The 13,696-nt window shown below is 38.4% G+C and overlaps 1 protein-coding gene across 1 annotated transcript; it reads left to right on the top strand.

Moving 5' to 3' along the window:
- Positions 1–581: 581 nt before the first annotated feature.
- Positions 582–4,689, top strand: LOC124174074 (repetitive proline-rich cell wall protein 1-like). Its single transcript, XM_046553209.1, has 2 exons — positions 582–663; positions 3,411–4,689. The coding sequence occupies exons 1-2, from the start codon at positions 652–654 to the stop codon at positions 3,720–3,722; spliced, it is 324 nt and encodes a 107-aa protein (XP_046409165.1). The 5' UTR covers positions 582–651; the 3' UTR covers positions 3,723–4,689.
- The last annotated feature ends 9,007 nt before the right edge of the window (positions 4,690–13,696 follow it).

Raw genomic sequence — 13,696 nt, 5'->3', positions numbered from 1 at the left:
GATCTTTAGCGAGACAATAAGATAGCACGTAGAGGGAAACATTGAAAAATACCAATAACTTAACAAAATTGAAATATTCGGCATATTGAATCGAGTAGTGAAGGTTAGCATGAATAAAACAAAGCTGTAACAATGAGGAAAAAAGTAGCTTTTTTACAATTTAAGCTAATCGGGCGTTGAAATATCCGCGAGTATACTACTGCATATAGGACTGAGTACTAGAAGCATTATATTCAAGCCATGTGGCATCTCAAAAAAGAATATTTGGCTCACGACTCCGGAAAAAAATTCTTCGCTCCCTTCCTAGTCCCTTCTAGGGCGATGGCGGACCATTACCCGCAACTCCGCATAAGGAGTCTTCTTCCAGCGCCCCGAGCCCACGGTTCAAACCGATTCGAGAGCTGTCCTGATTACCTTTTTGTAAAGCGGGAACTATGGAGCAACTGAAAGAGACACTTGGTGCACAGGGAATCGGAAAACTTCGGCTATTGAATAACAAGGCGGAAATGACAGAAATCACAAAGTAACAGTCAAACCAAGGAAAAAATATTCCCTATATAAATGCTGCCAAGATGTTTGAAAGAATCAGTAAGCATCAGAGAGTTCAAGAGCTGAGTAGCAACTCCCGTCAGAGCCCAAGTCAATTCCATCATGAAGTTCCAGGTGAGTGCATCAATTTAAATAAATATATAAGTACTATAATTCGAACACTAGATTCGTCACTTACGTTATTCTCTAAGAGTATTTCATGATTGTATAACTTTAAAATTTAATTTCATCTCAGTATTTGACCCTCATTCTCTCCATAATTACAAACATTACCAGCTATTTCACATCAACAGTCCTTTAATTATCGAAGCAAAAAAAGACCATTTCAGTGAATTGATGTAGGCTCTAATGACTGGATTGCAGAAATGAGGGTCGGGGCATCAGGAAATTTGTAGTTTTTAGTAATACGTATCATGAGTAACAATACGTCACATAATTTTCGCCAAATACTGGAATGGAGGCAGAAAACCGCTATCGGATTTTGATACTTTTTCAATTCTAACCAATATATTTACTCATCAATTCTAACCAATATATTTACCCATCAATTCTAACCAATAACCAAACTGAGACGAAGAGTTTACCTTCGAAAAATCCGCATGCACGCAATTATAATGAATTTAAAAATTTATCAACTCGTAAACCCAGAATATGAGGTAAAATTAAGATAAGATTACATTAAAAACACATAAAGAGCAATCCCAGTATTGCAGCTGCATAATTATGACCTAATTATTCGTCAATACAATGTGCTAATGTACCATATCCTCGACATTGAGTTGACCACAAGAATTTATGTTAGTTACTTGCGCACAAAAAGCTGGTATTCAACTAGGTTTCGAATATCAGGGTGCCTTTGCCACATTTCACCGCTCCTCTAAAGCGATCACGCCACAAACATAAGCATAATACTTTAATGTGGATGGTAACATCCACCTGAATGAGCAAGCGGCCAATGACCTGCTCCGCGTTGGGCTTGAGCGACAAGACCGTGCAATTGTGACCCATATGCATTGCACTATGACTATATCCTATCAACCGCATACGCCTGCCATCATCTCACGTTACGGAAACGATATTCCCCTGAGTGTAGATGAATAAAAAAGTAAAAGGAATACGCCGCAAATGGTAATTAATGCCAGCATCGTCAAAACTAGTATCCCCCATTAGACAATCCCGTCTGCCCATCAGCGAAGTTACTAATTTTTTCTGCGCCTCACTGCCAAGCAAGGACGTCACACCTATGCTCATCTTCATCTCAAAGCAAAATAGGGGACTGCCACCTGGGATATAAAAAAGGAGCGGGTGAAGTAGAGCTGATGACAGAAAAGGAGCCAAGGCACATGACCCTTAACCACCTTAACCAGATGATGGTGGAACACGGGGAAATTCGCTTACGACATAAGAGCTGCACAACGCTGTCGCATGCTTCGGCCGGCGTCTAAGAAGCAGTAAAAAGTTTCCTCTCGGACGGCTTCGCCTCGCCGCGTTGGCTGATCCGTAGATGGAAAATCATACGACGCCAAGCGAACACCAATGTGGGTGAAGAGCCGAGGGAGAATCCCTAAACGCCCTCGTTCTCTGGTTATTTACCACGGTCAAAGAGCCACTCTCGAGTTTGCTCGGATTTTAATTCTCATTCCTACGCGACATTTGCTCGCCAACTCGGAAACTTTTAGCGAAATTTGGAGTGACTCCAGTTGTTCCGGATACATTAGCATCGCTGCACACTCCTATCTGTCCACTGTACTCTCACCTTTTAATAAACTAAGCCCGTTTACAGCACGCCAAGGGTTGACTTGAGCAATAGACTTAGAAATATAGCCTTTATGTTGGCTCCCATCAAAGCAACCTATAATTAATCCTCGGTGAGCCCTGATCCTGCTTATTGGTCTTGAAACGGCCAATTTAATAGGACCACGTCAAAAAATAGTTTACACTTGACTTTGCAAAAACTTACACTTAAAATCTTTTAACCTTCACTTTGTAATCAAAGACATCTCTCCACCATAATAACCTCCATAAAACACAAATGCACCCTATAAGTCAAAGATAATAAATAATCTTGAATGACCGAGAAGACCGAAGACCGAGCATCGAATTTCTTCGCCGGCACTACAAAAAACACGACAGAAGTGCTTACCTCTACAAAGACGAATAAAGATGCACAATGAGAAAATCACCCTAGCTTACAAATTAGGTTCATAAATTTTGAAGCCACTATTCAAACCTTAATTCAATAGGGTCAGAATTTTACCTGTGTATATAATTCAGCATCACCCGTGTTAACTTAAACATAGACGTATTTAAAGTAAATTACTAACAATGCACTCTATCTATTCCTAAAACATAAATGAATCAATTGATAGCAATTAATCGATCAAGCAGCTTCAAATGAGACTTTTCCTTGAGGTTTCGTCATTATTTCTTTACTGGTCATAGCATCACAAGTTCTTTAAATTAAAATGTTTCCTTTATACTTCATGATTATATCCATATTTATAAAGTTTTTCCTTATTTTCTCATGTTTTCTTAAGTGAATAATTCTTCATTCAAAGTGAATGAAATATATGTTTACTTCATAAAAAGGATCCGGTTTATGGAATTTCTCACATTTATAAATCATTTTTCACCAGAATGGTCTCTTCGGAGCCATGATCACTTTATTCTTATCGTGTTGTTCCCGATAATAGAGCACCATACCGATGCTGATTTTATTAATAACTTGAATGAAAATAAAATATTTGAATGTGACATTAAAACTGTGAAACTTTTCCCTATCCTCATTATCAGACGATGAGAGGGCTTCTGATAAACAAATCTACTAAATTTTAATACTGCCCCCTCTTAATGTATTTCAGATTCTCATCTGCCTGGCCACGATTGCATTGGCCCAAGCAGTCCGGGACAAGCGAGGCTACCTCGACTTCCACGAGCCCTATTACCACGCACCGTTCTATCACGCTCCAGCCTACCACGCACCGGTCTACCACGCCCCAGTCTACCACGCTCCGGTCTACCATGCACCTGTCATCGCTAAGCCCGCAGCCACCTCCTACGCCCACTACCAGAGCTACGTCATGTCCCACCCCGTAGCGCGGCCCGTGCTCGCGGCTGGATTCGCCCACCCATTCCCCTTCGGCAAGTACGCCGGTGGATTCGGATACCACTGATCGCCCGCCCTCCCCGGAGACTTCAACGGGCGGTGGTGTGACCATTACCTCGACGTCCTCAATGCACCTTCACTCAAACACATCTCAACCTCAGAGGATATACAAACAAGAGCGCGCATCGGCTTCTGTGTGTGAGATCAAGATTGAAAAGGCAAAAAAAAAACAGATCACGGGATGGATCGGTTTGATTGGCTGACTACGACTTAGTATTTGTTTTCACGTTGTTTATCATTATTGGAATTTTATTTCCAATAAATTTAATGCTCACGAAGAAGAAAAATAATCGCTATTTCAATAAAATATATTTATGAATATTTACTTTGGTAATTGCCGCCAATCATCATTATAAAAATTTTGAAAGTTGGGATATCATCTTCTGGTTACTGCGAAGCCATTACGAGCGCTCTCGAGTATATTCCATCCGAGACTTCAACTTTACGAGAATTTGCGGTTCAAATGCCAGAAGAAGCATAACATAAATTGCTCACCAGAAAATGAATGCCAACAGCCACAAAGCACGCGAGAAGTCGTCCCCCAAGGATGGAACCAGCTGGCGTGCCATCGGTGGATGCGCATGGCCTGAGCAGTATAAAGTGGAAAAAAAATAAAACGGCGCGAAGCCTCCAACACTCAAATTATTCCTTCGAGCGGCCAAAGCCTCGCTGGCCAAATATCCTCACGTAGAGTTCCTTCCTGCGGCAAGTGGCAGAGAACTCTTCGCGATTTGGATGATGCTGGCGGCCTAATCAACTTCTTGACTTCAGAATGCTGTTACTGGTGCAATGCTGTGAATAAAATTTCATTTTATAAATGAGAAAGTCACCCTCAAAATTTTTGTTCTAAAATTCTTTCAGAAGTTTTTTATAAGAGGAAGAGCTCATTGGGGATTTCTAGAGTAAGCATGCCATATTTTTATTGTTTTGAACTTATTTTTTTATGATTAATAAAATTCTTTTATTACCGCCAACCCAGTCTTCATTGACAAACCAATCCACAAGACTTTTGACTGTGTATTTAAAAATGGCATAAAAACCTACCTCCTATGCATAAAATATTGAGCTACGCATAAACATTATCCTCAACACGACAATGTGTTGCCATATTTTTAACAGAGATGATTGGGTACCTAAAAACTGATTAGGCTCAGCTGCATCTCATTTAAAATTGTAATTTTTCGTGAGAAGTATTTTTTAAATTATACGGATAGTTTGATGAAAATCACATTTTTATAAAATACTTGAAACCGCATTAATTCAAAGCTATCTTATCCTTTGCGTGGTGATCTCATCTTACATTGTAAATTTTAACATACCGTATTCAGGGTCAATAAAGGAGTAAAGGGATTAAATAAATCGTAGTCATAACTCAATAGCTCGCACTGTGCTCCATAATATCCTTGTTTTTTACCGTACATATAATGTTTAACCGCATGAATACCTCAACCTCAGTGCAAAAAGCTTTTATTCGAAATATTTTCCTGAAAATATTGATCCCTTTCTTCTTTCCTCAGACTTAAGCGTTAAACTTGTAATGTAAAATCAAATACTTATATGCTTGAACGGCTGTATACTAAATTATTTCAAATGTAGAACAAGATTATCACATGAATACCTCAACTTCAGAGCAAAAAGCTTTTATTCGTAATATTTTGCCTGAAAATATTGATCCCTTTCTCCTCTCCTCACACATTGGCGTTAAACTTGTAATGCAAACTTAAATACTTATCTGCTTGCAACGGCTATATGTTAAATTATTTTAATTGTAGAACAAGCTTATCACATTAAACTAATTCATGCTAGGCTTGATAATTAGGAACACAATGCTATCATGATGTACAAAATTACGCTGAAGCCATAATTTCCTGATTTTCAACGAGCAAATAAATGCTGTCGAAGTCATCTTAACCACAGAGTTTACATTCCAATCCGTATTTTAGACTTTTTTTGGTCATAATTTGGCGTCTCCATTACCGAAGAAACGAGTACCAAGACCATCAATGAAATGGCTTCGGCAGTTTCCGCTATCTTCAAAAAGGAAAAAAAGATTCCATATTAGTACTTGTAGCAAAAAAATTTGCTTTTTTGCGAAAAGTTCTTCATTCAACCGCTTTCTCTTTTTTCTGAAAGAGTTAAGAGCCGGAGCGACGGTAAAAAAAAACGATCAGGTACAAGTTGATTCGGCCTCCATACGTGAAGCCGCAATGTACGTTCGATCTAAACCCTGGTCCAACGACTCGTATGTAAAGCTTTGCCATAATTAGGCACAACACTGCAAGGTATTTTCTCACGAGAACATTGCAAGAGTGAGAAACACGGTCCACAATACTACCAATACAAAGTCAGGCATTTCTTCACGCTCTCTCTAAGGTTTAAAATTTTCAATGCTTTGAAATGCCGTTAAATTTGCAATATGAAGCGATAGTTCAAAATTTCAAATTTCATTCTTGTAAGTTCCGGCTGATAAACTAGGGACATCACATACGATTAATTAAAATACGTCAAAAAGAGCATTTTCTAGACCCTCATTGCAATGATTAATGAGCTGAATATTACGCTGAAGATAACCAGGGCTGATTCAATAAAATATTACTTAATATTTCTCCATTAGTACTTACAATTAGAGTTAAAAAAGCAAACATCCTCAAATCCAAGGCAAGGACATATTTTATTGCAAATTTTACACGCTAACATTAATTATGACAACACCACAATTCAATATAAAGTCATAACACGTATTCAGGAGAAATTAAACAAGAAAATATACGCGCAATACCATCACATTAAGATGATTCACCTTTCTCTCTTCCGACTGATCGTTTTTGTTCGTGACGAAATCTAGTTCAAAACTTACAACAAAAGGTTATTACTTTGAAATTTTCAGGGTATTGAAGTATAGAGGAATTTTGTCAATATTTGTCTGCATTTCAAATATGAAAAATTAACAGCTTACATTATAAAAACCTGATGTTAAATGTTCAAATTTGAGATACAGACAACAGTTGACAAAGTTAACTCCAAATATTTGTAATATTTAAAGGTAATAGCATAAATTCTTAACGAGTGATTCATCGCGAAAAAAGACCGGTCAAGAGGAATTAACGAGTACTCTTAACATGCCAAAGTCCCGGACAATTACTGGCAGATAGCTGATAGGGGAAACATTAAAGATTATTGTATACTTACTAAAAATTCAACTATTTACACATTATAGATCATTTCAATCCGACGGAAACCCTAATTAAATGTAAAACGGAAAAAGGTAAGGCAGATATTTTTCATAACTTTTGGGCATCTTCATTCTAATCTCCGAACCAAAATCTATATTTGGTGCTTGTTCGATTCTGAGACTGATTGAAAGCGAATTGGTGGCCTTTATATTTTTATTCATTTTTAATAGTAGTTAGAACACACAACTAAGAGCACAAAAAACTAAATTTAAGAGCACATAAATTATACGAATTTCTGCTTACGTGGATGTAACTTCCATAACGCTAGTGCATAATTTTTTCCCAAATAAGGCAAATAAGGAACAAAAGCTGTCAACTAATAGTGACGGCAAGTAATTATTAGCAGGGGTAAGTTAAGCGAAGTAGTGTTGGACGCTGATCGACTTGAGCTACCCCTGCCGACTGCCGTCCTACACAGAAAAATGCTATAAGGCGTATGTTTGAATAATAATTTTTGTAATTAGACTGGAGCCTACCGTTCAAAGGCATAGGTACTCGAAATGCATTGTAAGAATCCTGATGATTTTGACACGAAATAGTTTCACATTCCTGTTACCTATACAGGCAAAATCTTTCCTTATACAGCACCCCCGCTGCTGTGGCGTATCTCCTCAGCATCCACAATTTCCTGTCCTTCAGCCATCCGTGCCCAGTCATGAAGTTTCTCTTCCGTCTTCTTCCTCTTCCTGCATCTAACTCCCACCATCAACCGATTCCTTTCCACGAGTCCACGAGATAATTAAACATTTAACTCTGGACATAAGTCTATTTTCTTGAACTTACCATTAGTTCAGTGCGCATGCAACCTCAAAATTGAACCGTTTTAAAGATTATAAACCATTTCAATACGACGAAACCCTAATGAAAGGTAAAAACGATAAAGGTAGCGTAGGTACGTATTATAACTCTTGGGCACCTTCATTGTAATCTCTGAATTGTAATCTGTATTTAGGGCTAATAATACCCCCAACAACCTTGAATTTGATATAATGCATGCTTATCACTTATGATTTCCACTTGCTCCCATTTAAATTAAAGACCACATAATGAGGTGTGTCACTCCTACTCGACTGGTCTAATTTCCTGACGTATTACTTACGCAATTATCTTGAAATTTTAGGGTATTTAGAGTAGACATTTTAAAGGATTTCTTCAATATACTCTGAATATCATATGATGTTGGCGCAGGTTTTAAACAAGTGTTACAACAAAAAATCGAATCAATATACGCTCGATCGCACGGTAAGTGATAGGTTCTCTGAAGTGAAATACTCCGCTCGACTGGTCTAATTTCCTGACGTATTACTTACGCAATTATCTTGAAATTTTAGGGTATTTAGAGTAGACACTTTAAAGGATTTCTTCAATATACTCTGAAAATCCTATGATGTTGGCGCAGGTTTTAAACAAGTGTTACAACAAAAAATCGAATCAATATACGCTCGATCGCACGGTTAAGTGATAAGTTCTCTGAAGTGAAATACTCCGCTCGACTAGCGGAGTAAAATTGTGGGCATACTGCAAAATTTTCTGCGCAAACGGAACTTAGATGCTAAGCACGCTAAGCTATTTATCAACAGATCAAAATACAAAAAATCATAGAAATGATGAGCCAATGTATGCCGCGCTTAATTTTAGAAATTTCTTGGATAGCTACATACATTGATGCGGTTCACTGATAATTCTTGCAATTTCCATTTTTGACTAAATCCATCCTTATAAAATACCTTTTAAATAGTAGAGACGGCATAATACTATCATCTTCTATTTAATCTTTTTTTTCTAAAACTGATCGACAAGGCCGTTTGAGAAATAGCCTTCTGCGTCATCTGGTGGAGCATAAGGGGTCTTACTGCCAATGTGAATAAGTCAGAGGTCACTGCTGCCGGAATCAGAGCATCTGCACCCACTTATGGGCATCAAAACACATTCCACAACTCACAGAAGCGGCTCACGTCTTTAAATTCCGAATACCTGAATTTTCATACGCTTAATACCCTTTTTGGATATACCGGTTGAATGCGGTGTATTTCCAATATGGCGAGAGCCTACATACGTTGCTGTTAATGCCATTTAAATAAATTTTCTTAGCTCATTTCACTGGTTTAAGATGCAAGCGTTAGTTTTTCCCCTTCTCGGACGAGAACTTTCACACGGATTAGTCTCTGCGTGATGCATATCAATAGCGTATTTACTAAAACTTACATCTATCTCTATCTTCCAACTCAACATAAATATTCACGAGGATAATTTGTTCATTTCACAATTAACATTGTAGTGAATACCCTGTTATTGAGAGTTACATCCCAGAATACCAAAATGCCATAATTAATGAATTAACACAAATATTAACTAAATTTGTGATTCATTTTCCATCATCATCATTAGTTAAAAACCCTAAGATTAGTTTGACGTAGCTCTCCATTCCTCTCTGCTATCCGCTACTAGCCTTTTTATAGTTACGAATTTCTTCTCTTTTAAAACCTTTATAACCTGTCCTATGTAACTCATTCGGGGACTCCCTTGCCCTTCTTCCCTTCCACCTGTCCTTCTACGTTAGTCTTCATCAGGCCGTGTTGCCTCAAAATGTGGGTAACTAAGTTATCCCGTCTTCTGCTTAAGGTTTTAGGAGGCTTCTCTTTCCTCCCACTCTTCTTAGCACTTCCTCGTTACTAACACGGTCAATCCATTTTATCTTCATCATTCTTCGGTAGCACCACATTTCGAATGCTTCCACTCTTGACTTCTTTGCTGCTATCAACTTCCAAGCCTCGCTTCCATAGAGAAACATACTCCGTAAATAGCACCTGATGAATTGTTACCTTACTTTTATGCTTGTATTCTCAGCTGTAAGAAGATTCTTCTTTTTGTAGAAAGCCCTCTTTGCCAGCGCTATTCTACTGACTATTTCTTTTTTGCTTCGTTCATCGTTGGTAATGCGGCTTCCCAGGTAGGAAAACTCTTTCACCTCTTCAAGCTTATGCCTCCCTAGGTTGATGTTTGTTTTAGCCTCCTCCCTTTTGCTGCATTCTATAATATCGTAATATTCTTTTTGTTGATTTTCAGCTGATATCCGACCATTTTCCTTTCCATATTTGTCAGTTTTTTCTTCAAATCTTTCTGTCTCGGCTATGATTGCCATGTCGTCAGCTAATCGCAGCATACTAATGTTTTCTTCGTGGATATTGACACCTATAGCCTTTTCCTAGATTTCATTGATGCCTTTCTCCATGTAAACATTAAAAATTATGGGGGAAAGTGTACATCCTTGCCTCACCCTTTTTCTTATTCTTGCTTCAGCACAGTTGGGTCCACATTTGATTACAGCTACTTGGTTTTTATACCAACTATGAACAATTCTACGATCATTGTAGAGCACTCCGATTTCTTTCAGAATTCTAAGCATTGAAACCCATTCCACGTTATCAAATGCCTTCTCTAAATCGACAAATGCTATGAAAGTCAGTTTGTTCTTCTTCATTCTCTTCTCTATGAGCAGCCTAAGAGCCAACATTGCTTCCCTTGCGTCCTTACTTTTCCTACGTCCGAATTGGTCCTCATCCAGGAATTCTTCTGCTCTTCGTTCTATTCTCCTGTAAATGATTCTTGTCGGAATCTTCGACGCATGTGTCGTCAGGCTCATGGTCCTAAAGTATTTGCATTTCTCTGCTCTCTTCTTTTTGGGTATGGGAATGATGATGTTCTTCTCGAAGTCACTAGGTAAGTCTCCTGTTGCGTACATATCGCAGAGTTTTACACAGTTTGGTTAAGAACTTATCTCCAGCATTTTTTATTAGCTCTGCTGGAATGCCATCTATGTCTTGAGCCTTATTTTTTCACAGGTATCTTATTGCAGGGTCAAATTCCAATCTTAGGATGCTTGCTTCCATGTCATCCTTTTCTACTTCACTTTCCTCTTCGATAATTTTTGAGCTAAGTTTGCTTCCGTTGTATAATTCATTCACGTATTCCTTCCATCTTTCGCCTTTTTTTTTAGTTTTCAATTCAAATAGTTCCATAGTTGTCCCCTATGATATTACATTTTATGCTTCGTTCCCAGAAATGGTTCCTCACTATTCTAAAGGCCGCTTCCACTCTCCCTTGTATGAGGGTATTTTTCACGTCCTCGCACATGTTCCTCATTCAAGCTTCTCTAGCTGCTCTCGCTTTGCGGCAAATCTCGTACCTTATTCTCTTGTAGTAAGCCTGTTCTTCCTCAGTACTCGCATTATTTTACTTTTTGCGTTCTTCAATGATGTCTAGGACTTCATACGTGATCCATGGCTTTTTTTAAATACTTTTTCCTCTCCCTTAATTTCATTATATTATTATAATTTCATTGTACTGTAGGAAGCTTTTCACACGCATTCCGGCGCTCTTTCTGAACATTATCCCAACCCCAGAATTACACTTTGAATATCCTGTGTGTATAATCCTATAGCTTCCACTCTAAAAGCCTCTACCCTCAGGCCACTTTATTTCGCTGATTACTAGCACGTCGAAATTCAATCTTTGCATTTACACCTTAAGATTTTCTAGTTTACCACAGGTCCTAAGTGATCTCACGTTCCATGTACCTATCCTCTTAACTTTATGACAGATCACCCATGTACCCTTTCGGATAGTCCCCGCCCAGAGATCCGAATGGGGGACTAGTTTACCTCCGGAACGTTTTACCTGAGAGAATTGCATCATATCTGATTATTTAAAGTTGGAGTAGCTACGACTCCTCGGGATAATAATGTAGTGGTTTCCTCTTGCCTTCCACATCGCAGTACCACAGCCGTTAAATTAAATGTTACCACGCCTCCAGCGAAATGAGTGTCGCTGTACTGACCACCGTGGTCTCCACCTTCACTCATATGAAGAAGAGCTGCTGCCCTCTCCTCCGGATGATGTGAGGCATACAAGGGTGCCGACTTACAAAAAATATTGGGGGGGCCAAAACCGTGGACCTTGCCCCAGTAAATTTTATAAGTAGTGAATTTTAAGTTTTTAAGGATTTTAGAAGAGTCATATGATCAACATTAGAACCCTGATCACTCGAATATCGATATCTGGACACTCCGGGGAAAATGGACAAGCCTTAACATTTTTTCCTCGCCTCCGTAACGAATTTTTGGGGGGGGGCCGGGCCCTCTCAGGCCCCATGGAGTCGGCGCCACTGGAGGCATAATTCTTTGCGGATTCCCGTCGCCTAGTCACGGCGACTTCACAGGCTTAATGTATCATTTAAATGGCCTACTTTGCCAAGGGATACACCCATACCATCTCGGAATGCCGCCGCTTTTTGTCCACGACTGCTTATTAACAAGTAAACTCGCTTATATCGCAGCTAACCTCTATATCTAGAGGTTGACCAACCATCCCCAACCCGGTGGACGCACTCGGTAGCTTAAAGCTCACTATCAGCCGCGAGGATTTATTTTTATTATTTTAAATTTCATTCGCATTTTATGATTACTGGGCCTTCGATCAAAATAGTTTTTACTTCATTCTGTAAACGAAAACCAGCTAGAAACAAATAGCAGTCAAAAACAGTTGACGGTTGGTTATTTAAATTGAAGGAAATAAAACAGCGACATTCAACTTCCAGCGGAATTAAGAACGGAATTTCACCCAAGAGAGCCCAAAAACTAAATCGCATGGAGCTTATTCAAAACTAGTTGAGCAAACTATCATAGCCGTAGCCAGAAAAATATTTCTAGGTGGGGATCCATTGGAGAGAAGGTACATTTTACGGAGTATTGAAGGATGTACACTTGAAGTCTTAGATCCCAAATATTTCTGGCAGTTTGAACCCCTCGCCATTTCATAACCCCAATGAGAGATTTTGAGTGCAAAAGCACTGGATTCGAAGATTCCCATATTCCACTTCATTCCGTCAAGAAAAGGTCTAATACAATCAGGGATCATTTGCACCCGTTTATATCCCAACTTATGCCAAGAAAATAAAAATATTTCTACAATACCTACCGTTATAAAATAGATGGACACTATCCTCCTCAAAATATTTTCTCTCAAAGAGGGATTTTAATCCATCGATAGATATTATTCTTGAAAATTTAATTAAATTTTTAATACAAAGTTTAATAGTAAAATTGAGGAATCAACTGCCTCGAAGAATCCATAAGAAAAGTGTCACTACAGTAAGTGCTTTAGTGCGCTTACTGAGTGCTCCCAACCATATAATAAAATTATTGTTAAAACTATCTTTGCCTTAAAGCATTATCAAGAGAAACTAAAACTTGGAGAAATTGAAGAAGTTAAATAACACTATAACTACCTTCAACACGGATTAATAAGAAAGTCATGGGAAATAGTACTAGTATTAAACCAAATTCCTGTTCCGGCTCAATTCAGGATTTATGAAGGTCCACTTAAAAATAAAGCATCTTCATTAAACAAATTCGCCTACACATGGTCGCAAATATATATAATAAAATGAATAATTTTAATCCGAGTATAAACTTGGTAAAAAATTGAATACGATATAATGTTTCAAATTTAATGATAGTGAGCAATGGCGAAGAGTCTACCGATCTCACTAGTATTTTTTTATTGTAAGTGGCTTAACGGTACCCCACGTGACCGTTATCTGTAGTGATATTCATAAAAATCGGAGGGTACTTAAATTATTACCTTTCCACATGAGTACATACGCAAATTACAAGTCAAATTACTATGCAGAGAGCTCTTCTACACAGGAAGAAGACTCCTTTATTCCAGATTCCCACATAAAACAAAG

Source organism: Ischnura elegans, chromosome 2 (assembly GCF_921293095.1).
Source record: "Ischnura elegans chromosome 2, ioIscEleg1.1, whole genome shotgun sequence".
NCBI classification, from domain to species: Eukaryota; Metazoa; Arthropoda; class Insecta; order Odonata; family Coenagrionidae; genus Ischnura; species Ischnura elegans.
This window is presented reverse-complemented; position numbering and strand designations above follow the sequence as displayed.